Source organism: Thunnus maccoyii, chromosome 12 (assembly GCF_910596095.1).
Source record: "Thunnus maccoyii chromosome 12, fThuMac1.1, whole genome shotgun sequence".
Classification (NCBI taxonomy): domain Eukaryota; kingdom Metazoa; phylum Chordata; class Actinopteri; order Scombriformes; family Scombridae; genus Thunnus; species Thunnus maccoyii.
The window spans coordinates 15,819,950-15,845,816 of NC_056544.1; the positions used below are offsets into that span (position 1 = coordinate 15,819,950).

The 25,867-nt window shown below is 38.3% G+C and overlaps 2 protein-coding genes and 4 non-coding genes across 8 annotated transcripts; 5 read left to right on the forward strand and 1 right to left on the reverse strand.

Annotated features, from left to right (window-relative positions):
* The first annotated feature begins 4,431 nt into the window (after positions 1-4,431).
* Positions 4,432-4,503, forward strand: trnap-agg. Its single transcript has one exon. It is a non-coding gene; the product is annotated as a tRNA-Pro (tRNA).
* A 969-nt stretch (positions 4,504-5,472) lies between these two features.
* trnaw-cca lies at positions 5,473-5,544 on the reverse strand. Its single transcript has one exon. It is a non-coding gene; the product is annotated as a tRNA-Trp (tRNA).
* Positions 5,545-5,902: 358 nt separating this feature from the next.
* Positions 5,903-5,976, forward strand: trnai-aau. Its single transcript has one exon. It is a non-coding gene; the product is annotated as a tRNA-Ile (tRNA).
* Positions 5,977-6,785: 809 nt separating this feature from the next.
* On the forward strand, positions 6,786-6,857 carry trnag-ucc. Its single transcript has one exon. It is a non-coding gene; the product is annotated as a tRNA-Gly (tRNA).
* A 3,266-nt stretch (positions 6,858-10,123) lies between these two features.
* kncn (kinocilin) lies at positions 10,124-16,344 on the forward strand. Of its 2 annotated transcripts, XM_042428907.1 has the most exons (6): positions 10,124-11,406; positions 13,318-13,386; positions 13,549-13,620; positions 14,175-14,277; positions 15,322-15,417; positions 16,061-16,221. In XM_042428907.1, exons 1-5 carry the CDS (start codon positions 11,259-11,261, stop codon positions 15,404-15,406), a joined length of 477 nt encoding a protein of 158 aa, XP_042284841.1. In that variant the 5' UTR covers positions 10,124-11,258; the 3' UTR covers positions 15,407-15,417; positions 16,061-16,221. The 2 variants fall into 2 exon arrangements, with proteins under 2 accessions (XP_042284841.1, XP_042284842.1); XM_042428908.1 differs by lacking the exon at positions 15,322-15,417 and having other exon boundaries at positions 10,163-11,406; positions 16,061-16,344.
* An 85-nt stretch (positions 16,345-16,429) lies between these two features.
* Positions 16,430-23,455, forward strand: LOC121908682 (transmembrane protein 275). Of its 2 annotated transcripts, XM_042428905.1 has the most exons (3): positions 16,430-16,975; positions 17,612-19,852; positions 20,862-23,455. In XM_042428905.1, the coding sequence occupies exon 3, from the start codon at positions 20,994-20,996 to the stop codon at positions 21,609-21,611; it is 618 nt and encodes a 205-aa protein (XP_042284839.1). In that variant the 5' UTR covers positions 16,430-16,975; positions 17,612-19,852; positions 20,862-20,993; the 3' UTR covers positions 21,612-23,455. The 2 variants fall into 2 exon arrangements, with proteins under 2 accessions (XP_042284839.1, XP_042284840.1); XM_042428906.1 differs by lacking the exon at positions 16,430-16,975 and having other exon boundaries at positions 17,392-19,852.
* Positions 23,456-25,867: the final 2,412 nt, after the last annotated feature.

Consider the following 25,867-nt stretch of genomic DNA (forward strand, 5'->3'; position numbering starts at 1 on the left):
CATGTTATTTTATTTTTTTCTTCTTCTATATATATATTTCTAACAGCAAAATCACATTTTTTTTCTGTTCTGTTCTGTTTGCTACACTTGTTTGGCGATGTAAACGTCTGTTCCCATGCCAATAAAGCTCCTATCAATTGAATTGAATTGAAATTTAATCATTAGTCAAGTATGCAAGCATACAAAGAATGTGTCTTAGCATTTAATGATAAATAATAATGCATTTAATTTGTACTGCACTTTTCATTAACAGTAAAGCTTAAAGTGCTACAGTGTTAAAAACATTTAACATAAAGAAAATGAGAAGAGATAAGTACAACAAATACAACATAGAAGAATGAAAAAGATGAAGAGAAAGATGAAATTTAAAATCTTTTTACAGAATGGAATAATAATAGTTTTAAAATGGGATATAAAACTTGAAATGAAATACTGACTGTACAAAGAAAATATGGACTGTGCTACGGAGAAAGAAATGAAGTGTATATATGTAAATATATGAAGGTGATAAGTGCAAAAATTAAATGTGACATGTGTAATAAACAATTAAATTACGTAACAGTGCAATGTATAATGTAAAGTCCAGTTTAGTCATGAAAGTGACATGTGAGGATGTGAAATTTAAAGTCCCAGTTGATAACAGTACAATATGGCACAGGCCTAGCGTGCCACCCCCCACACTGAACACAGTAATGTAAGCTTCTCATAATAAACCCTCTAAATGCAGCATAACGATGTCAATGCTTCTCCCCAGAATAAAAAAGTGTAGACTACTGCCATTAACGAATAACTATAACACTAAAATATCATCAAAAAAAAAAAAAAAAATCATTAAAAAATAGAACACCATTTAGAAATTTTGGTTACTAGTCTCTAGATACCTTTTAAATTATTATTATTATTTTTTGGCTGTTTCTGTGTGCATTTGTTAGAAAAGAGCCTCTTTCTCCTCCCATGAGTTGATGACAATCTCACCAAAATTATTAATTGGATAATGCTCAGATCCTACTGGACTCAGTTTAATATATGTTAAAAATGTCTAGAAATGAATAAATAAAGATAGACAATGGACCGTATTTTGTCTGCCACAGATGCCTAATTAGAGTAGATCTACAACTTCAAATACTATGAAAATTACAAATTCTAATATTACTGTAATAAGATTACAAAGATTTCTTAATTCATATATGCTTTATTCTCACTTTGAAATGTTATTATACATACAATGATATGTCATTACATTGCTTGAGAGTTGCCCTGATGCAGGATTAGGACATTACATTACTGAACTTAGACTACTTTCAAACTTTACTCATTGCTAAATACTTAGTAATCATGAGTACACATCCATGATTTTGCTGTAATACATTCACATATGGTTGATGACTCCTAGGATGCTTCTTTGTGCCATGTCCAAAACTTCACCAAACAGCAATTATGAGAAACTGTCAGCATGTAATCTTTTTCTGTGGCTGGCAGTGTGTTGGGTGAAGAAATGCTACTTGTAGCTATGGCTGTGATTGTGGTTGTGGCTATTGTTGTAGCAGTAACTGTGTCAGGCTGGTGACTCTTTACATCACCTGAACTTACTTCCGTTAAATAGGTCAAAATGTGTGCTGAGGGCAACATCCTGAAGAAGGCTGTTTGTGCTGCTACATGTGGGCTGTAACCCAGCTCTGTTTTAACATGCACAAGTATTGTCTGTTTTTAAGAATTTCACTATGAAATAGCCATCTGAATAAAGGCTTTTAAACTTTTTTGCCAGTAGAGTGCCTTGGATCTTTCCTCTTTTTTTTGAATTTTTGTGTTACCTACCAAAGATCATACTTTTTTTGAACTTCTGAGCACTCCAGACCTTTTCTTTGTGAAAATAGGAAAAAAAACATTGTGAAATAGTTCACAACTCTCAGCCAGTTCAACCATGTCAGATCACTGTACCTGTTCAACCTCTGTATGTAATTAGTAGTCTGGTAGTAACTAGCTACGCTCCTCCAAGTGGTTGCTCTTTAATGTTCCCCAGGTTTTGACAGATCTACTAGGCACCTTGGGCATGGAATAATCTGCAAAAAGATTAGAAACACTGATGGATTTAAGGGCATCATAAAGAATGTGGTGATGGAAGCATGCAGTTGTTTTCATGAGAGGCCACTGTGTTTGAATAGCTGTTCTTCTGTTTTATTGTGATTTTTTGTATATCATGTTGTATCTGTTGTATTTTAATATGTTGTGATTTTGTACGGATGCTACCTTGGTCAGGTCTCTCTTGTAAAAGAGTTTTTTGACCTCAATGGGACTTGCTGGTAAAATAAAGGTAAAATAAAATAAATAAAAATAAAATAGTGTGCTAACTACTAACTAAGCCTTTGTAATAATAACATCCACTGCCAGTCACAATTGGTCCTTTTCCAAACACGTGCTTGCTTGGCTTTGATGGTTTGATGCAGCGCGTCAGTCCAGTGTGGCAGGGATTTGCATCATATCCCAAAACTGGCAAACTAACCAGGCCAAGCAGACAACTGCCCCAGAGCCCTAAGGCCCTAGAGGCTCCAAAAACTTGTTTGATTTAATTTGTTTGATTTTCATGCAGTTGCGTATTATAAAGTGCCAAGTCAATATATACAGCAGGCAGTAGGATTATTAAAGACCCGAACCACCCAAACCATGGACTGTTTCAGCTGCTACCATCTGGCAAGCGGTACTGCAGCCTTTTCCACCGGGACACCAGGCTTATAAACATGGACACTGACGGCCTGCAGCCTGCCTGATGTCACACACACACACACACATATAGAAGCACACATATATGTACATATACATATAATATATACATACATATATCATATTTTATAGGTAGGACACATGCACACCGCACTTTACATGCACTCATATGTTTTATAATCTTCTTGTTGCTTATACTCTTTTATCTATTACTATAGCTTTTACTGTTTTAAATATTTATTTTTGTTCATTACTGCATTATCGAGGAGCTGAAATTGAAGATTTTACTCTCTTACATTTTTGTAATGAGATGTAACAATAAAGAAACTTGAAAAGTTGGATATTTGAGTTTGGACGTTGAAGTGAGCGCTATTTACAAGTTTTACTTGAAGGTGACTGTATACATACACCTTGCACAGATGGTCGGGTTCATAGGGGCTCAACAGCCCTGGGGCCCTCTAACAGGTTAGTCTGGCTATGCCAGCCACAGCAGCAGCTATAAAACAATCATAATAAACAAGGCTCACATTGTAGCTAGGGGACTGCAGTTGACTAGACTCTGCCAGTTAGCTTAGCATTAGTCATAATGCCACCACATACACAACTATACACGACTAGCATGTCTGCTCAAATGCAAACTAATGCATGAATATCAGCCAGGCTCAACCCAAAATTAATGTCAGATTAATTATCTAATCATACCAACGCTACCAACAGTTTTTTTTATTTTGTTCTGTTTTGTTTACTATTTGTTCGAGTTTTTCTGAATTGTAAAAAGAAAAAAGTTCATAAATAAAAAAAATATATAAAAAAGTAAAATAAAACTTAAATAGATAAATAAATAAAAAGACCTGCTAATGCTGCTCGTGCCAAACTAGCCTAGCGTAACATCAACCAGCCACGAGCGTCGCGCTCATTCATACGTCACAGCGAGAGGCCATGGCTCTTGCTGCACTTCGTCCTTAAGAAGAAGGATTTAGAGTTAGGTATGTAATTTTGCTAATAGCGATAAAGCGCTCGTTTTCATAACAGTTAGCTAACAATAAGAATGACATTATTTTCTCACCAATTGCAAGTCAAGTTGTTTCTTGATAGCTAACATTACCATGCTAATAATAATGCTAGTTCGCGTTAGCTAACAGCTTCCTCTCTGACGTAAACGTGGGGTTGAAGTTAGGCTAGTTTAAGTTAAGCTAGTTACACTAGCTTGGAAACGGGGAATAGTGTAAAGTTGATCTAGACGAGCCTAGTCGCAATATAAAAGCTATGTAAAAATTCACCTGACCGGCTGTCTTCTTGGAGATCAGTGGGAAAATTTCAGAAATCGTTAACCAAGTTAAATTTGTTAAACGTTACGGCTTAAGAAACAAATATTCCTCTAACTGCAGAGTTTTCACAGGCGCCAGTCAGCCACTTGCAACAAGATATTTCACTTACTGTTAATTCTCGACTAATTATTTAAAGTAACGTTAGCTCCCTCCAATATAGTGAAGACAACACAAAAGTTGTAACGTTATATCTCGCCATAGTTGGTAAAATAGTTCCTGTAACCGTTTTGCGATTAAAACGGATACTGAGTAATTAGTGGCAATTACTGTCCGTTAATTAGGAAAAGAAACACCTTTCTTAAACAAATTGCTATGTCCATAATGTCTTGTACAGTCACCCAGATTACATACAATTGGGAATTTTCTGGCTCTTGTCGAGCGTGTTGGCTCGTTGGTCTAGGGGTATGATTCTCGCTTAGGGTGCGAGAGGTCCCGGGTTCAAATCCCGGACGAGCCCTGTACTTTTTCCCCCCTCTGTTGTTGTTTCTCTGCTCTCTGTTAACCTTCCAGTTTCTTACCTCAGTCTGTCCCGCAGTGTTGACAGTGCATATGGAAACGGCCCGCAGGTCAATATCCACACAGAGGTTTCAAGAGTTATTTCAGGCTTTCCTCTCACCAGGTCACTTACTTGTGCTAGTAAGTTATTTCTGTTTTTTTAATAGGAGTGTTAAGTAAAAGCGACGTGACGTTAGTGAATTGTTATTTCTTTTAATACGATTTTATTGGTGAAAAGCACAGATAGATGGTAATCACAATTTCGGGTTCACAGGTCACCGTTTTTCATATCTTTTCCCCGCCTACCCTCCCTCCTTTACCGCACAACAACAACAAGCATTACAGAAAGAAAGACAACCAATACAATAATACCAACAATGGGGTGAGCAAAAACACGGTTTCAGAAAAAGAAAGTGGAAAAGAAAAATAAATAATAATAAAAAGCTTTATTAAATGTGACATTATTGAATAAGTGCAAAAAGGAAAGGAATACAAATAATATGTTTTATTTCTTTCCTTAAGTGTCTATAATTTGATTTGAGAACTTGAAATTAGTTTTAAGAGATAAGCTGAAATCCTACTAAAGATAACTTAGTTTGTTTTATTATTGAAGTTCTGCTTGTGCATAATATGATGTATAAACAATAACAAAAATGGTTCACTACAAAGGTTAAAAAAATCAATATCACTAATTTTAAGATAGTGGTATGGTAGAAAACTGGATGTATATTTAATCTTAGCCTACTAAGTAGACAAAATTAAAATGTAAAAAGCTTTAACGCCACCAGAGAACAATAACACATCCATTGAAGAAATTCACGTTTATTTAATTTTTATACCATTCTTAGCATTATGGTGGACTACAGGGGGGTAAATTAGAGACAGTAAAACCTTAAAGGGATGACTTTCTTAATTTAAATTACAAAAGGTTTGACCCCGACGTGATTTGAACACGCAACCTTCTGATCTGGAGTCAGACGCGCTACCGTTGCGCCACGAGGTCCATGCGGTAAAGCTGGTAGAGATCGTTTATAAAGGTGGACATATACCGGCTTTTCGCTCAGTTATGTTACATAATTCTGCTCCCTGTTCAACATAAAGACTGAGAAAAGAGAACGGAACAGGATTAATGTTAGAAAAGATTGCTGGTGTTCTTCAGTAATGCATTTTATTATTTCAAATGTAGAGATATCAAAGTAAGTAAATGTTGACACGCCATAATGTTCATTTATATCACTCATATATAAATAGTGATTGGAGAAAGGCGGTAATTTGCTGACCACACATACACCTACAACACTAACCGGGAAAAACGATGGTCAGTGTGGTATTCAATGATGTCTATATTCTGCAGTGCTTGTGGCCGGTTAGCTCAGTTGGTTAGAGCGTGGTGCTAATAACGCCAAGGTCGCGGGTTCGATCCCCGTACGGGCCAACTAGTTTTGCGACTTACTTTATTGAGTACAGTTACATTATATTCCTTCTCATTGCATTGTGGCAGCTATGTTGCTTACCCATTGTGTGCTGCGAACGTGGCTGCAGCTATAGATAGTTTGTCCAATACATGTAACGTGTATATGTACTGGAGGTATGAGGTACTGTTGCTTTACAAAAAATATTTTGCATTACTAAGAGTAGTTTATGAAAACTCTCTTGCAGGCAAAAGTAGTTTTTATGCATTCGTTTTTTACTTGCCAAAAAGTCAATATGAAGTGTGGGTTAATGTAGATTCTGGACGATGGATAATGTGAAATGTTGTCATAGCATGACAGAATAGGTTTGCCATGTTTATTGATATCATGGATGAATGCCTCCTGTTTCCTGCGATCACCGTAAAGTTCAAAATAAAAACGCAGTGCAGTTTTAGGGGTGGTTGGATTGACGGCCACAGATGCGATTTACAGTTGTTTTTTCTACAGTACGCATGAAACAGCCGTTACATTTCATGCATGAAACCGCAACGTTGTGTGGCGGTCACATAATACTGCGCTTATTATTGTTTTCCTTTATCTTTCTTTCTGTTAATCATCTATCTTTTTCTGAGCTGTCCTTTTTAGGGACTTCTTGCAGCAAGAAAAGAGAAACATCTGGATGCATGGGAACATGAAATCTGTAGAAAATGTATCAATGCATAAAACCAATAAAATAGAAAAAACCTCGAAACTCATATGCCCCCTTTATTAAAATAGTACAAGACCAAGGAGTCTGAGCTCAAGAAAAGTAGGGGTCTCTTCTGGTAACAAGGCGTTGGTGGTATAGTGGTTAGCATAGCTGCCTTCCAAGCAGTTGACCCGGGTTCGATTCCCGGCCAACGCAAAGCTTTTTCATTTTGTCTCACTGATTTCCGCTTATGCTGTTTAAACTATTCTGCTCCCCGTGCTCTTCTTCAATTGTAGCTGCTAATAATATATTGAAATTACTTATATGGAGATGTATCTGCTTAGCAAGTTTGTACATGCCAGTGCAGAGAAAGACAATAGAAATTCATATGATTTGGATAAATTAGAAGTCAGTAATCAAAAGCAAATTGTTTTAAGCAATAAAATATAAATTCAGTCAATGCTAATGTTTTGCACAAATAGACGGTTGCTATTGTTTATTGATGTTATTGGTCTTTATATTTTAAAATGAATGTATGTTATTATTTCTGTGGGAATAGTTAAATGTGGGGAGACAAGTGATACCTGATAACTTGAAAAATAAATTAACGAACAGCTTCATATTTACTTTATCTTTATAAAAAAAAACCTCAGACATAAATGTATCCCAATACTTTATCTGTTTATCGCAATCATTTTTCGTTGAGCAATCAAAAACCTCCCGATTCCCACATCCCATGAAAGGACACAGTGCTAGCGACCTCACAGAGTAATGTGTACTTAACCAATATTTGTGGTTACTGCTTCACATGTAACGAGTGTGCGCTCAGCCTCCCACTCTGTTAGCTCAAGGTGTGGTGATTTAGGTAAACCAACCATTTAGTTTAGTGTGTTTATTATGTGAGCACTACAGCTGGTACGCCACCAATGCCTGTAATCATTTAATGCCCAGCTCAGATTATTGTATTCCCTTCCAGTGTACACAGCCGCAGATTTCTTTTTAGTTGCCCAGAAGTTCCCAGAAATATTAACACAAATTTTCCTTTCTCATATAGCTTATGCACTCACACCTTAAGGGAGATATGTTGTACTTTCTGATAGACATTCAAGAACATATAATAAATATATAATGACTATTAAAACTTATAAAAACTCTTAATAACCACACTAGTCACCTCTGTTTTGGATAGAGAGATTTACAAAACTTGACATCATTATTGACAATACATCATTTGAACTTATTTTTGAAAGAATATTTAACTATGGCAAACTCTGGCAAATAAGTTTTTTCCCCAAAACTTTAATTTCTATAAGCATCCTGATGTCTGCATGATTTCCATCCCGTATCCCCCGCAGAAATCAGCCTGGGGGTTTGCCAGGGGTCGCAAGATACATCTGAGGGGTCACAAGATGGTTAACAATTCAGAAAAGACCCAAACGCCATATTGTCAATGCAAAATTGCCATATTTTTTATTTTCCTCCAAAAATACTGGATAGTTTACCTCATCGGGCCTGAAAACATATTCAAATAACATCTGAGAGAGTAGAAATGATTCTTCGAGTGAATATAGTATATGTTTATACTATAGTATATATAGAGGAGCATTTGAGGAAATCATCTAAACTCACATTTCACCTGGAACATCTGAGGTCTCTTCTTAAGACTTTTAATGCAGAGGTTAAAAAAATCTAGATCTACATACTTCCAACCCAAGAATGTTGTTCAACATTGTGAGCAGTGTCTATGATCCTCCCCGGGGCCACATATTAGATGCCATCCTTGAGATATGCAATGAATTTCTTTCCTTCTGTACCCAGAATTATCTCAATTATTAGACGTTGTATTTCTCCCCTAGATTCTCCAAATGCCTATGAGGCCTGTGCAGTTTCCCTCTGCTCATTATATCCAATTTCTCCATCTTCACTGACTGATACGATAATGAAAATGAAACCCTCAACCTGTCCTTAAGATATTCTTCCTCTACAATTTCTAAAGGACGTTCTTATTACAGTTTCCATCTATTCTGCCAATTTTAAATTGCTCTCTGTTGACAGGATCTGTTCCTGATTTTTTTAAAAACTGATCTTGTTCAACCGCTTTTAAAAAAGTTGTCTTTTCATTCTTCTTATCTTAACAATTTAAATAATTAATTTCTAAGCTCCCATTTTTAGCTACGGTTTTAGAAAAGGATGTAGCAGATCGACTGCTTGCTTTTATTCATGAAAATTATATTTTTGAGAAATTCCAATCTGGTTTTAGAAAAAATCACTGTACTGTAATTGCTCCTCTCAGTCATTAATGACTTATTGCTGTCAGCTGATGCTGGTCATAAATCCATTCTTGTTCTCCTGGATGTAAGTGCAACATTCGATACGATTGACCATGACACCCTCCTGGACTGTCTTGAGATCTGCTCCGCAATGGTTCAGGTCTACCTAAAAGACAGATGTTTCTGTATCGGTATTGCTGATTCTAAGTGGGCTCGATGGTGGTTCACTGTGGGGTGCCCCAAGGCTTGGTGCTGGGTCCAATCATCTTTTCCATTTACATGCTCCCTCTAGGCCACCTCATACGCACCCATAATATCAGTTTCAATTTTTACGCAGATGATGCTCATATCAATCTAAACTGTGACTCTGATAACAACTTTCAGAACAAACTGAAAAACTGCCAAACTGTCTGCATGACATTTACAACTGGATGTCACAAAATTTCCTGCAGCATAACGCTCATAAGACAGAGATATTAATCATAGGTTAAAATAGTGTAAAACAGTCTTGGTTCACTTTCTCATTCAATAACTCAGCATTGCAGAAATCTTGGTGTCATTTTTGATCAAAACTTCAGGCTAGATAAATATGTTAATTCAATGGTTCAATCCCGTTTTTCTCAGAAACATTTCAAGGATTAGACCATTTCTTTCTGCCAAAAATCTGGAAACTGTTGTTTATGCTTTCATAACCAGTCGATTGGACTATTGTAATTCCCTGCTCTCTGGCATCAGCAAAAAATCCCTCTTCCGCCTCCAGCTCATCCAAAACTCTGCTGCCAGGATTTTAACTCGGTCTAGGAAACATGATCACATTTCACCGATCCTGGCTTCCCTTCACTGGCTACGTGTTGCTTTTAGAATAGATTTTAAGATTTTATAGATTACTTGCAGAGCCCAGAGAAGCCTTGCCCCAAATTACCTATCAGATCTCTTATCACCCTATGTCCCCTGCCACTCCCCGAGATCATTGGATGCATTGTTTCTTGTTGTTCCAAGGTCCAGATTGATACACAAAGGTAACAGAGCCTTTGCAGTCAGGGCTCCTAGACTTTGGAACAACCTGCCTGAGGAGATCAAGGCTGCAAACTCTGTCTTGTCTTTTAAATCACTATTAAAAACCCACTTGTTTCAAATTGCTTTTTGGTGATTCCATTATATTTTATAGCATTTAGTTGATTTTATTCTATTTGTGTTTTTATGATGTGATTAGTTTTTATGGCTTTTAGATTGTTTGATTCTCTTTGTATTTTAAATGTCCTCTGTTTTTACTGTAAAGCACTTTGTAACTGTAGTGCTATATAAATAAAGTTATTATTATTATATAGCCTCTGATGAAAGGTAGCAAGTTAACATCAATTTGTTTTAAAGGGTCTCAAGCCACAAAAGTTTGTAACTACAGCCATAACTAAGTAGGTATGAGTTGGTATGTCTTTGCAGAACCTTTGCACACACACACGCACACACACACACACACACACACACACACACACACACACACACACACACACATACCGTATTACCTGCACTGGTTAAAAATTGATATAGGCATGCGGCTCTTGCGAAATATGGAAGGAGTTTACTTGTTGAACAGGAAATGTGTCACTGTTTCTCCTCTACCCAGTAACTTCATTTGTTATCCTATTCACTGGTGTTAATCCTGCTTACCCTCTTTTTCCCTCTGTTGCCATGGATATGCTATTCCTATGGCAACTGCAGGCCTTTGTGGATGGCCTTGGGCCCCCACTGTAGAGGACTCTCTGAACCTTTCGTTACACATTCCCTTCAAGATCACAGACAAATCACACAAGTAGCACATACTCTAACTCTGTCTCTTAACTGTCATCCTTTCTTTCTCGCTCTGCCCTCCCCTCTTCTAGTCGCACGACTATGTCTTACTTATCAATCCTTGATGCACTGCACGTGTCCAAGACTGCCACACAGCTATTTGTCATTTTAATGTTCATTTTTGGTAAATTACACTCTATGCATTCACTGTGCGCGTGATACTGAACCCCAGTGTCGGTAGAAAGACGGCTGTGATCAGATTTTTAGCGCGTGTGTCGCTGTCATAAGAGTCAGCGCACACAAGCTTTCTAATTTTCTGTAGCAATGGAAACCAGAGCTCCATCTTTAAAGATGCATGAGACTTCTTGAGCAACAGAGAATAGAGATGTAGGCTCTGCCAGAGAAAGTGTTTCTGTGTTAGAGAGAGTCAAAGAAAGGGAGGGCTGAGGTGAGGCTCACACAGATGGCAGCGAGGGCCCAAGTGGAGGCAGAGTACAGTGTCGGGACTGTTCAGTGTGAGTGTGTGTAGGGCAGGTGGGGGGGGGCCTCCACCTGCTGAATGAACCCCATCAGCGTTGGGGAGTACCATGGGCTACGGGTGGGCTCGGCCCTGCTCAGCATTGTGGCGGGCTGCATCATCATCGGGGTGTCCAGGGAGTGTGATGCTGATGCTGTAGGAGGCATCTTCCTGGGAGCGGGGGGCCTCGGTGAGTGTGTAACTCCATTTAGGAATGACTGACCCAGATGTGGGAAAGTTATTTAACTTTTAAATGTTACTTGTTGTCTTATTTGCTTTTTGCTTTGAATGTCTCGTATCTCATACATAAGAAATTTTCCGTAGTGATTGTCGCTGAGTATCGATGGAAGATTCGCTACTGTGATAATGGATTAACTCTATAATGTTATGTTTGGAGTCCTGTAGACCCCGATCCCTCTTTAGCAACTCAAAAAACATGCTTATTTTTGTTTTTTCACATTGATACTACATGACTTTTCTTGATTTTATAAGAATGAATGACATGTTTTAGGAGGTCGCTACAGAAAATGTCACATTACTTCTGTTTTGGGTCTCATAACATATGATAATACTAATAACTAACAGGGAGATAGACCTCTAGTTATGATAACATACTGTGCATTCTTTTGTCTGTGACTGACTTTTTGGTTAACAAAACGAATAAATATACAGTACCAGTGAGAAGTTTGGACACGCCTTCCCATTCACTTGAATGAGAAAGTGTGTCAGATTACATGATACTGTGTTCATTCACACTGCATCATATAATTTATAAGCAACGCTTTACCTTCATCAAATGTGCAAGCCAGTACAGTATGTGGCAAAAGGAAGAGTAACTGCGTCATTACTTTTATTGGGTTTATTGGGTTTTAATAAGGTCAGAAAACAAGAAAAAAACTTTTGATTTTGCAATTATTAATATTATTTTTACACATACAGCAGTGTGGTCTGTTAGTTTTGTCTGGTTCATGGAGGACATCCTCATGTATGACAGGCCAACTGACAAATATATGTTAAAAAAAAGGTAAAAAACTCCGATAAAAGATCTGTGGCTTGTGGCGTTTTCCATCCACCGCACTTGTAAAACATACCATGTGATCATTTGAGACAACAGTGTAACTGGAACCAACTGATATCTGGAGGAGTTGCACTGCCAAGATAAAGGAGCGTCTTAACTGCTTTCCTGGAGAGTTAAGAGCAAAGGCCAGGCCTTTTGATCTGACATCAGCATGCATAGTTAATGTGAAACACACTCTCACTGATGATTTGATCAGCTTTTAATTATTAATTTGCCTTTCAGTCTACATTTAAATGCACTCAAGAATTTGGCAAATCAAAACTGTGCACAGCAGCTTGACAAGACATCCACCCTGGCAGCACTTGTGCAGCTAAGCAGCATCTAATTATGTGTTTTGGGGCTTATGTGCCATGATGCCTCCTCCGACACACAGGCTGACTAATGAGTATGAACAGAGTGTTCTCGGCAGACTCTTGTCACTCCTTCTGCAGTTTCATGACATTTTAAGCACAGACATGCATCACAGCCACCCTCAGGAGCTGCCAGGGTTTAATGCCAGTTCTTCTGGCTTATAAGGGAAATCAATAACTGTTGAATTGGAGCAGAGTGCCACTGAGAGGCACACAAGCCCTGCGGTTCAGATATTACTTAATACTTCAAGTTGAACAGGAAGAAACATCACACACTGCATCTGGTACACTAAAAATAATCTGAAGGCTACGTTAGGAGGACTGCAGCATGATGATGTTATTGTAGGTCATAACGTCTGTAAGTATGAACGTCAGTGAAAACTGGAGGATAATTTCATACCCTCTGGTGTGGCCTCTGTGGCACTTGAAAAATGGACAAATTGAATTAGCAGATTGCTGTGAATTGGAATGTGCAAGTGCTTAGATTTATGCATTTATAACAGCAATTACAAAGAATAAATGTGATTGATTATTTTTTCTTTTACAAGCCAAGATTGTGACTACAATTTACACACCTAAAAGCTGCTTGTTAATTCAGCCAATATTGATAAGGGCACTATAATAAAGTGTTAGTTAATCATTCAACAGATTAATTATACTCTCTGCTTTCTAGGCCTACTCATATCGATCTACCCCTTCATTAAAGCCTGGCTTAACATCAACCACATTCTTCCGTCCTTTGGTAAGTTTTTTAATATTTTTTATTAATTATTTGACAGTTTAAAATTTTAAAGACTTGTGAATTTAACTGCATTTTAAAATCTTGTTTCATTGCATGTGCAGCAGTTATTGAAAGACAATAATAAACCTTTTAGCTCTGAAAATTTCAATATTTTTGTCCCAGGAAACTTCAGAGTGCACCCGACACCTGCCAATCCTGCTCCTGAACCACCGATAGAGACACTAAAAAGAGAAGGTGAGTGTGAGGCCAATTAATCACATGCAGCTATCACACACCATTCAAAGGTCTAGTATTAAGTTTATTACTTGATAGTGAGCCCTCAAACCCATGTCATGTTGCTGTTAACAAATCTGATACCTGTCTGCACACTGGAGAGCTAATAGTTAACACCAGTGAGAGAGATGTTGATTCAAGGTGGTGTTTGGAGAGTGTCAGCCATCTCTCTAATATATCATGGGGTGCGGTTAAAAAAACAACAACAACAACAACATGCTGTCTCCTTTCATAACCACTTTTTCCTGACCCAGATGGAAAATATTATGAGATCAAGCAAATATGTAAGAGAGAAAAGAACCACTGTGCTGAGAAGAGTCTGACTGAAATTTTACAAGGCGATATAAACATGTGACACCTCGTAAAAGTTTTTATAGAAGTCGCAATTCATCAAAAGTACAAAATAAATGTTAAAATCATTCATTATTGGATTCTTAGTGAGATAAAGTTTGCAGATTTCCACAGACTGGTGGTGCATGTGATGTTATACTGTGTGTTTCTTGTGGTCTCTGCAGGGACTCAGAGTCAACTAAATCTGGAGCGTTCTAAAAGCCGAATGGGAACCTTTGTGGAGGGGGGACCAGTGTCTGAGACCAACCCAACCAACCCAGATGAGGGGTAAGAAACACACCCTTTATTCTGCTAATTGTAATATAATGATGATATAAACAGTAGAATGATCGTTCTCTGACTCTAATCCTTAATCATACTGTAGTTTCCATGATTAGAGTGTTTCCCCCTAATCAGTTTAATTCCCTAAACTAAACTATGAACAACTTTCATGCTTTTGTTGCCACAAACAACAAACAAGTGTCATGTGGTCAACATTACATTTCATCAAAAAATTTTTTTAGCCAAACCAATACTGTTGCATATGGACATTATTCATAGTAGAAAAGTATGATGAGACACACACACTCTGAGCATACTTGCACACATGAGTACATTTCCATAATCATGCAACGTAGAATGGTTAAATACACTGTATGAAGCTTTGCTTGATTTGCAAGACTTGATGATCTGCATATCCAACCTAATGTAGGTCTTGGTGAGTGTAAATGATCCATGTTACAGCTCTTTGTGATCCTTCGGGGATGAGTGCTTGGCCCAATTTTATGCTGCCTCTTGGAACATCTAATTCTCTCTTACAATATCAGTTTCCTATTTATTCGGAAGACTCATTTATTTGAGCTGCTATCACAAAAAGGACTGTCCTCTCAAAAAAAAAAACGACAGCATCAGTCGAATATGACTGACAATGAACTCAAGTGGCCGTGTGAACTTTAACTATCTTCTTTTAGCAATGACCGTGGCTTTTTTCGGACAGCCAAGTAGTTTTTGTGCCTAAGTTTAGCCAAAGTTCATGTGACTGTCCAAAAAAAACAGTCATGCGTCACAAATGCTCATGTGAAGATCAACTCTAACCCACGCACGTGTTCTATGCTCTGTGTGGACAAAATAAATGATTTATCACCTAATATAAATGTCATTGTGTTTATTAAGTCATGCTATAATGACAAGAAAATCATCTTTGCTTTGTATCTCTGCAACTCTGCGTCAGCTACACTTCATTAGTTTGTAGTTGATGATATCAGGTAGATCATAAACGTATTATTTTTGCAAGTTATAGATATTATCTTATCGTAACAACATTGTCAACAGAATAGTCAACCAGACACCAAACAGAAGAGCTTTTTGTTGCCTGTTCAAGCCATTTACAGGAGAAAGAGGAGACTTTCAGAAGTGAACATTTCCAAGGTATGGCATCACCGTATATTCATAGTCAAACAGTCACTTTTGATGTTGTTGCCATGGTAACCCAGATTTTAGATAGGTTTCAATTATGTCAGGTTATATAATTTTTTCAAACACGTGTTGACCAATGTGACACCAAACATCCACATATAGCACATAAAGTACATGTCGAGCCCATAACTAAACATTTTCACAAACCCTTGAGTGTCTTTTTTAGATGTGCAATATTGATAAACAATTAAGGTCACATTTATTTCAATGACAAACTTAATTTTCTTATTAATTTCATCAGCCTGAGTAATGACCCAGAGCAGAACATAAAATGTGTGAGACGACTGTGTTAAATTGTCAAGAAAGTCTTTACTAATGATTTCCAGCCTTTGAAAAAACTCAACCTGACAGTCTGGTTCCTTTTGACTCGTAAACCCCTTGAAATGTGTCAGTGTCCTCTTGCAACCCCCTGTCACCAGTTGCATATATCAGTGAGTTCTGTTTTTGTTGTTGTTTCATTTAAATTATTTTTAGACGGCTAAATAAGTTAAATGGGCCAGTAATACTCAAGAGTAAAGACTAGAGGAAAGTAAACAGAACTCTGTACAGCAGAAAACAGACCGACATGCTCACATGAGTCATGCTTTATTTGCAGGACTTCTTCAGACATGCCAGATGTCTTATCTAGACGAAAACTGAAGCAATCACCCTCTGATCAAGACCTGCCATGATGTCATCAGAGCCCCGAACCTTCTTCGTTTGTTCTTCATTTTGTTTATTTCAAATGTGGGACAAAATATGTAGATGTTGGTGTAATTTGAATGTTTCTGATTTATTATTTTATGTTGTTGAAATGTTATATTGGCTGAGTTTGGCCTGTTTGTTGAGATCACCTTATGATTTTGTTTTTATGTGGTCTAATAAACATATCCAAAGATACAACTACACTCTGGTGTCAAATTATAAAAGTAAAATATTTCCATACTTCCTGACAACGAGTAAAGCAAATTAAGCCTAGGAGTCTCACTTCTGTGCATCTCATCATCACACAATGTCCTCAGCCACCAATTAAGAAATTATTATGGTCGTTATGTGATGATGCGACTCGTACACGATTCAGTTCAAGTTCCCTGGCTTGTGTTTGCCATTAGCAAAACAAATCGGAGTATATACATGTGTACACACTTGCACACGCAGACACACAAATAATAGCATACGTTGCATGCGCACACTGAACTGCCCTCCTGCAGTGAAACATAATACATTGATATTCAGGACAGCACAGGCAGAATGGCTGCTGCATGGGAAGTGGCGTGGGGGAAGAACGCTGCGCTCTGACAAAAAGCGTGACGTGCTGTGAGACTGAATAATGTCGGCCCGTGTTGATGGGTTTCAGCAACAGGAGCGCGAGGAGTCTGCGGTGCCTTGATGACAACCAGCAGTTTGATTGTCAGGCCTCAAATCACAAAGCCCCTCCACAATCCCTCTGTGTCTACATGAGGAAGGACACATACTGGACGCCTAATTTCACATCTCCACAATGGGTTGAAGTGACGGACAATTGAAACAGGTGAATATACATTTTTTTACAACAATCACTTGAATAAAAGACAGAAGGTTGTTTTTTTTTACCACCTTTAAATCATCCATCAATCCACACCCAGCTATTTAAGAGCTCATCCCAGCAAAAATAAAAACCCAGACCTCGACTTAAATCCAGACCTGTGAACATTTAAAGGGTCAGTCCTTCCGAATCATATAAAACACATGTTTACACTTAACCCCAATGGTGTCTAAACACACTGATATTTTTGGTTTTATTAGAGATTTTGAGTTATCCATCCATGATAATTCTGCCACAACTACGCAATGCAGTAGCAGGGAAAGTTATTTTGATTGTGATGCTGAAAGCATTTAAAGATTCTTATTATTTATATTATATATTTGTAATAACTTAAAAGCAATGTGCCTTCCCAAAAACAATGTTGTGGTTACTCTTGATAATCTAGCAAACTATGAAAATCCAGATAGGTGATACAATCTCTCTGATGATGAACAAAATAACAGAAGTTGAGCTTGAAAGTTCACTTTCAACCGTGGAAACAGTGAAGCTTCTATCATCATCAGTCTGTCTTCATCATGCATGTTCAAACTTCACATTAATCTGAGCACTTTAAGGATTTCTTGTCTGGGATTTCAATTGCAGGACCTCTCATCCATGTTGGCTGATGAAGACTGATGTAATTGATCAAAAGCTCTGGAACAAGAAGAGAGTAAGTGGACCTTGAGTTGGGATTGTTTTGTCAGCTGCTGTTTCCAGAAATGCACCATCAAGCTCAGTTTTTAAGCCGACATGGACAAGAAGCGCTAAAACTGCTCAGAATAATGGAAGGTTTAACACCTGACTCCATCTGCCGATGAAGAACGTTTAATTCAGTCAACAGCCCAGAACAAGAGAGCAAGAGACCTTTTTTTGAATCCTTTTATACATTTATTAATAGATTTATTAATGGCCGATGAGGTATTTATGAGTGAAAAATAGATTTGTGGTTCAGAAAGTTGGTATAAAGACTTGATATGAGGGGATTCTGTGAAGGGTCTGAATATGAAGAGTTAATTCATCAAGAAGACTTCTGACCTTCTGGGGGAAAAAATGACAAAAATGGAGTCAATCTGAATTCAGTCTGCAGTTGTAAATTTACCTCTGCAGACTTGGATTATTGCACCCTATTAATAATTTACATATTAATAATTTACATAAAATTACAGACTACCTGCTGTTGGCTTATTAGAAAATGACCTTTGGCCTTTAACTTTTGATGAAACATTTACTGCAGACTTGTTGGCTTGTTAGAAAGTTAGAAACTCATGATCTTATATTAATGACTCAATCAACAGGGATATTTTTCACAACCTAGCAACCCCATTAATGCCTTAAACTGACTGATCGATTAGGCATTAGCAATGATTTATTAACTACTAATAACTAACTGGTCCTAGAAAGAGAGATAGAGTTACACCTTCATTAGCATCCTTGTGCTGGCTGCCTGTCAAATACAGGAATGAGTTCAACTTTATTTGTTTTTAAAGCCATACATGGGTTGAACTTACTCCACCTCTAGGCCTCTTAGATCCTCACATCAGTTGCTGATCCACGATGAAGGTTAGTGGGTATAAGAGATTTTTGCAGTAGCTGCCCCAAAACTTTGGATTAGTCCTCTGCTTCCAATCAAGTGTTCCCCTCTACTGACACTTTAAAGGCAAAACTCAAGACTTACATGTTTTTTTCAATGGCTACTGGATGCTCTAAATGGCTTTAGTACTTTATTATAATCTTTAATTTATTTATAAATGTATTTTACCATTTTATTCTGTTTTATGTTTTACATTTTGTGCATATACTTTGATAGCATCTTGTATCACTGTCTTCTATTACTCCCTTTTACTACTAATGTCACTTTATCTTTACTGTTGTGCCTTCCACTGTTATGTGCACAGCACTTTGGTCAACTCCAGTTGTTTTTAAATGTGCTCTATAAATAAACTTGACTTGATAATTGTGGTTAATTAAGGTGTCTTATCAGACAGTGGCACATGCAGCAGCCTGTTATTTAAGGGTATGACTGAAGACAAGATAATGAGGAAATTGAAGAAAAAGGTGCTGACCATCAGCATCATCAAAGGCTTGATCAGGCAACGTGTTGTAGCCTCAATAAAAGGGGAAAATTAAATTGAGAAAGTATGAAATAAATCAACGAATTTCTGCGTATTCCTCTTGAAAAATCAGCAACAAGTAAATAAAGGGGAGCTGCAGGCAGAGCAAACACCCCTCACCTTCATCATCCCCTTCACACACACACACACACACACACACACACTGGTGAAGGATGGAGCGGTGAGGATGCAGGAGAGTCGCATCCAGCGGTTCACAGAGGAGGGAAGATGCTCTGCGCGGCAGATCAAAAATGAAATATGACTACTTCACACAGACAAGAGATGTCTCGCATACATTAGCTGTCCCCCTCCTCCTCCTCGTCCTCCTCGTCCTCCCCCTCCTCTACCTTCTCCTCTTCCTCATTTCCGTTGCAGAATGACCTGTCAGGTGCTACGTGCGTCTCGGTCCACATCAGGAGCAGCGCACGGTTTTGCGTCTGTATGTCAACTCAGAAGAAATGCCACCTCACCTAAGTGATCTTTTCTTTCCCGTCGGATGTTATATTCCTCGACAGGTCGGATCGTCTCGTCTCGTGTTTCCTTCTGACCACTGATTGAATGGCTGTCATGACTTGTAGTGCCCTCAGGACCGTAAAGCTACAGGATGAAAATCCGCCGTTTGGCGTTCACGCGTCCTCTCAACCTCTAAGTAATTACACTCCCTAATTAGACTGGCGTTGAAAATCCGCGTTGATTAAACAATGGAAAGACCTTCAGTATATCGACATAAAGGGTAAGATGTTTTTTTTTGTTTTTTTTCATCACGGTTTAATTTTAGAGGAATGCAACACATCAGTGCAGTAACCATTTCAATGTATTCTCAGCAGTTTAATCGTACTGTTTATATTACAGTTAGGGTCTTATATTTTACATTCACAAAAGGTTGCTCATCCTTTCCCCCTTCATCCTCTGTTCATTTTCACTGGATGCTCTTGAATGGGTGCATGCAGGAATGAAAGGGCTGATTTGATTGCAACTAAATACTCAAATGATATTCCCCAGTGGCCTAGAAGGCATGAATGAAAGCAGCTGCAATGCGATATTGGACACATTTGACTTGAAAAAGAAGGAGAAGATTAACGTTGAACATCAATGATTCTGATTAATCATGTTAAATTTTAAGTAGCATTTTTTAAAATGGGGATGCAGGAGTCACATGGTGCATGCATCTCATTTACAGTAGGCTTAGTTATCATGTAATTATGCTTTATTATGTTTCAAAATAGATAGTCGACTTTCCTGTGAATGCTCCCATCAATACCTCTCACCTGTTGGTCTGTTTTTGTTCGTTTAAATGTTTGTTTCAATCTTTGTCTTTTTTTCTGCCTGAGTTATTATATATTACTTATCAGCTGCTCTCTACTTTTCCTAAGTGTTGTTTTATATGTGGCCTAGTATTCAATGAGTTTTTTTTCAAGATTTCAATTTGAATTGTCAGCCCTCCCTCCATGTTGATTGGAATAAACTCCAGGTTTCACTGAGATAGACTACAGCCATACTGTAAGTGCCATCCAGATGCCAACTCTAACTGACACAGTGTCCAGTGTTTTCTGCTCAGCAGGGCAGAGAGACAAATGTTCAGACTCAGGGACGACACTTCACTATACCCACAATGATTATTAAATAGCTGTCCAGTGACAAGAACAAGAACAGTGTAACGAGTGCACTTAGAGTTTCTTTTCTTTCATCGTGTGTGTATTAAAAAAAACCCTCTTTCAGCTGTCATGTATTGTCATTTACAGACAAAGATGTTTCCTCTCTGTGAATTGGACACAGTTTATTTAAAGATTGCCATGGGGAAGAGTTTGGACTGAAGCGCAGGGAGATTTAATATCACAGTGGAAGAAAGACAGCGAGAGCCCAGAGGTTAAGACATGGTCATCAATGATAGAAACACCGGCACCCCTGTACCTAAAAAGGAGCCACAAAAGAAGAAGAGGAGGACGTCTCGCCCTCATGGCCTGCCCTCTCCGGCACTCTGCTGTGCCTGTGGCCTATGCATCATGTTGGCTGGACTCAACATCACCCTGGTGGGAGCGTTCGCCTTCAGCACACTGGTGCCTTCTGCCAACCCCCCGATCATCATCGGACCTATCCTACTGCTGGTGGCCTTTTCTTTTTTTGGGGCCTGTTGCGTGTGCAGCCGTCTCCCTCCTCCCAACAGCTCGCGGTCTAAGGTGGGCGGCAGGGGCTCAGGCTTGATGGGACATGGCGGGCTGGCTGGAGGGGCAGCGTTTGAAATAGAGACCAGCGAGCACACGCTGCAGGATACTACAGCTGTGCAGCTCAGCCCCACATCCTCCCCTGGATCATCCCGGGCGTCCAGCCCAGAGAAAGAGGCTCCTGACACAGCCCTACCAGGAGCCTGCAAGCTCTTCACCATGGAGACCAACGGCCCTTCTTCTGTTTCCCCCAACGCAGTCTACTCAGCCTCCACAGCAGCAGGAGGTGAGGTGAGGCTCAACCTGCCACGTGAAGAAGTGGTCACCTAGCAGAGCAGGAACTCTTCCAAGGCCAGAGTGCTAGCAGTGTAAATAACCTTCTGGGTCGAGGACTTGCTGAGTATGATTGTGTCTAGTTTACGTTGTGCCATATTTCTGGTTGTGACGAATTGTCCCCAGTATGCTTCTGATTTCTCTTGCTGTGCAGCCAACTGGTAATTAGCATGCAGAATTAACTGAAACATCCAAGTATTTGTGGATCATAGGTTTTGGAATTCAAATTCCTACCTCTTGTGCTGTTTTCCTACAGCTCTTTGTTTTTAACGTGGGGCATTATGAACAGTTTTCATGTAGAAATCAAACTAAGTGTCTGAAACCACGAGCATTTATCTTTCACTGTTACCCTGGTTAGTGGAAACCTCGCCTGTCAGCAGTGATTTTAGAGGGCTCACCTGAAAAATGTGATTGTTGATTTGTTCTGAAACTCTAGAGACTCGATGTGAAAGGTCAGTAGTGAAAACCAGATTTGAATTGTACAGGTATGTTTGTGGTGACATTTGGCATTTTGTTTGCCATTTTCAGTGCTGAACTTGTTTTGGGGGCATGAAATATTTTAGGTCACAGGGGTCCCAAAGCAATATTCTCTCACCTGAGATGAAATTCTTGGTATTTACAGTTCTTTTCACAAGTAATCGATTAAACACTACTACATCCAGTACATTTGTCATGAACAGTGGTGTGTTACAATATATTCACACGTTACTGTGTACAATGTTGGATCATGGAAGCATTCCTGTAGTCTGACAAGCTATTGTCATTACTCCAACATGAACACTGAGTATTACATTTCTGTCTACAATCACTGACAGTCTCCGATTTCACGTGTACATTTTTAACAACAGGGTTCACACAGTTTTAAAGGTCACTTTCTTCCTGGTTTTTGTCAGTAATTCCTAGACAGTGTAAGACAGTTTAGCTCATGATCTAGCTGGAATAGGAACTTACCATACTGTAAGGTATGAAATTGTATTATGGTGATAAATTTGTGAATGTGAAACATGTGAATATCACAATATTGAATTATCATTTTTCAGGTCTGATGCGGAAACCTCCACTTGACATAGTATACACAATACGGGCAAGCCAAGAAGTTTACAGACAGATTCAGATTCAGATTTCATAAAAAAAAAATGTATGTGTTCCCCATCACTGTGATGTCTTCTTGTCAGGTATTAATTTGACTGGTAAAATGAGACATTCAAACCCTGATTTCCTTTGAAAGGAAAGTTGCCTTAGACTGAGATTTCAGGATCAAACTAATGAGGGCTATATACAGTAAAAATGCACAAAAGCATTTTCTTCAGAAAGCCTTTGTTTGGCTCTGGATTTCTATTCCGTATTGTTAGGGAAGCCTAAACAAGTTTTAGTTGTTTGTGGATAAAACACATGCGTGCAAATGGCTTAAATGTTTCTCTCTTTGAAATGTACATGGAGGAGCAGCTGATCATCAGTGAATATCACCTACCGGAGCGTTCCCTTAAACAGTATTATCCTTCATTATTTGTGACACAGCTCCTCAAAAGGACTAGTTTCTCTGCCAAAGCTCACACTCAAATTAGAGTGTTGAGTGCTGAGCTTAATTTTGCATGTTTGGAGAACTGAGTTATGGAAATGCAAACTGAACTATTGGTGTTAAATGTGTATTTTAATTTCTGTAGCACTTATACACAAAATCTGAAAAATGTAAAGGATAGAATATTTTTGTGAAGATTATAATTTGTTTATTTTAAAAAAGTAGCCAATCCAAATGTGAATCCTTCAGAAGATATAAATAAAAAGGCTCTTTCAGTACAAACATGTAGTCACTCATTATGTATGCGTGGCATTACACCATGTTCTTGCTACATTGCATGTTGTGTCATCATGAAGTGAAATGAATAAAGATGTCCCACTGGGTTTGTTATATGTTAAAAGTTCAAACAAGTTCAGCGTGATCTTGAGGGATAAAAGTAGTTTCTTGGGGTGTGATGATCATTACAAGCATTATTTATTCCAGGAACTTTCTTAAGATTAGTTCACAGAGTTTGTCGGAAAACAGGCATAAAGTATAAATGTGTTTCCATGATGTCAGTGAATGTCAGTTGGTATTTTTTCCACCTGTACACTTGAGGGCTACAACTAACGTATTTTCATTATTGATCAATCTGCATGAAAAAATGTTTTCTCCATTAATTTTTTGGTCTATGAAATGTCGTTAAATCATCAAGAATAACTATCACAATTTCCAGAGTTTAAATGTGTTTATTTAGTCTGACCAAGAGTCCAAAACCCAAAGATATTCCATTTACATTGATATACAGAGAAAAACAGTAAATCTTCACATATGAGAAGCTGGAACCAGCACACGTTTTGCATTTTTGCTTGAGAAACAATTCAAACAATTAATTGATTATCAGAAATGTTGCTGATTAATTTTGCTGATTGATTTTAAAAAAATCATTTAATTGTTTCAGCTCAAGACGCATCACCTCTACTTTTAATATCTGGTCTGAAGAGTTGAAAAAGAGATGAAAACCCTTAACACATAGTGTCAAGATGGCCTTGATTAAAGGACTTATAGAGCAAGCAAAGAGGTTCGGTCAGTATGAGCTCTGTCTGCTAGTTTTGTTGATGTGTGAGGTCAAGTGTTTTGCCACTGGAGGGCGATAGAGCCACATCTATGACTTTCAGTGAAGTTATATAAAATGTGGCTGTTATTTCAGATGAAAACCAATAGATGTCAGTAGATCATAACAAACCTTTGTTGGCTATTGTTGAGCCTGTCAGAGAACAAATAGTGTAGTAGATTATATTAAAGGGAATTTGATGATATTGCAAACTACATAAAGATTATTGGCAAATAAAATGACGAGAGGTTGTTTATTAAGTCACAAAGTGTTTTAAAAATCCTCAAGATAAACCTGCCTTATGAGACTTCACTAGACAAGTGTGAGTGGAATACAACATGTTTTCTGTATGATTTCTTATCACTGTGTAAAAATGCTGCGCTCAGTTGTGTTTAGCAAGCTCAGCTGTTGGCACTAATTACATCACCGTATTGAGGGTATCATTTCGAGTAACCAGGATGCTGATAAAGCTCCCTCATGCTCTTGAGATGATGAAGGCACAGATCTGGGGTGTCCTACTTTCCAAGACAGCTCAGCTGACACAATGGGCTGGATCTTTTTTCTATCAGAGAGGCTTCCAAAAAGACTGACGTTCAGTTTCTCTGCTGAATTTTTGATTAAAGATTAAATTTTAAGTTGCAGTGTGAGTTCTACATCGACTGAGTTTTGGTTTGGATTTAAAAAATGAAAGGCTATATGGATTTAGATGCATCAATTTACAAAATCCAGATCAATCCAATCCATAAACATCAATTCTTTGGTTTTTAATATGGGTATTAAAACAAAAAGATTGCGCCTGACCTATTTCTCTGTACTGGTCCTATTAATTCCTGATGAAGTTTACAGTAACGATAAAGAAAATGTTAGAGTTTGAAGCAGCAGATGGTGGGTTGAGGCTGGTCACTGTTACTGAATGTGCCAGGCAGGAAACTCAGCCAAGACACTGAGGCTGTCATATATCTGCAGCATATAATGGGATTTTCTGTGATTAAGCCTGCACCGGAACAGTAAATATTTTGGGATAACATGAAAATTACTGATCCACTATTCCCTCTCCCTCCCCATCTTTCAACTGCTTCCAGGTTTATGTTGCATTACACAAAACATCTCCCATGGGCCATTGGTGTCGAACATGCATGCTTCCTGCATCTTCTGCCTGTTGGCCTTGACTGAAGAGGCTCATAAAACATATGAAATGTTTAGCCAGCTGGAGGTTCAAGACACAAAAGATTTACTGCCTTTAGGAGGTCAACAGGTTTGTGGGTAAATTGCGGCTTGAGGAGAATAGTTACATGTTTATGCTCCTGGTGAGCAAAGGTCAGGGAGAGGAGTCATGGTTTACCGCTGCAGTTTAGCTTACTTGACACAAGGGACCAAATGGAAATCACCCTCTGCCCTTTGAACCTTCCTGTGTCCTCACCTTGCCTTTAAAACACATTTTTATAATCGCTTTAAGTGAGAACGTACACTGCCCTCCATACACCGGAAGACTATCAAGAGTCCATGTTCCCTCCCTTCCCTCCCTTTTAATAATAGCCAAATGGCTGTTTAAAATTCCACATAACATGAATGCCGACTTCGTCTTTATTACTAAAATCAAGTTATTAAGTTATTGGATAGCTCATTTGGCGTGACTGTTTC

What these genes read in the sequence shown, in the direction of transcription:
- kncn (XM_042428907.1), top strand. Translation starts at nt 11,259, where the DNA reads ATGAACCCCATCAGCGTTGGGGAGTACCATGGGCTACGGGTGGGCTCG. An exon ending in CCACATTCTTCCGTCCTTTG is followed by an intron (nt 13,387 to 13,548) that starts GTAAGTTTTTTA and finishes TTTTTGTCCCAG; the next exon opens with GAAACTTCAGAGTGCACCCG. An exon ending in CCAACCAACCCAGATGAGGG is followed by an intron (nt 14,278 to 15,321) that starts GTAAGAAACACA and finishes CATTGTCAACAG; the next exon opens with AATAGTCAACCAGACACCAA.
- LOC121908682 (XM_042428905.1), top strand. Translation starts at nt 20,994, where the DNA reads ATGGTCATCAATGATAGAAACACCGGCACCCCTGTACCTAAAAAGGAG.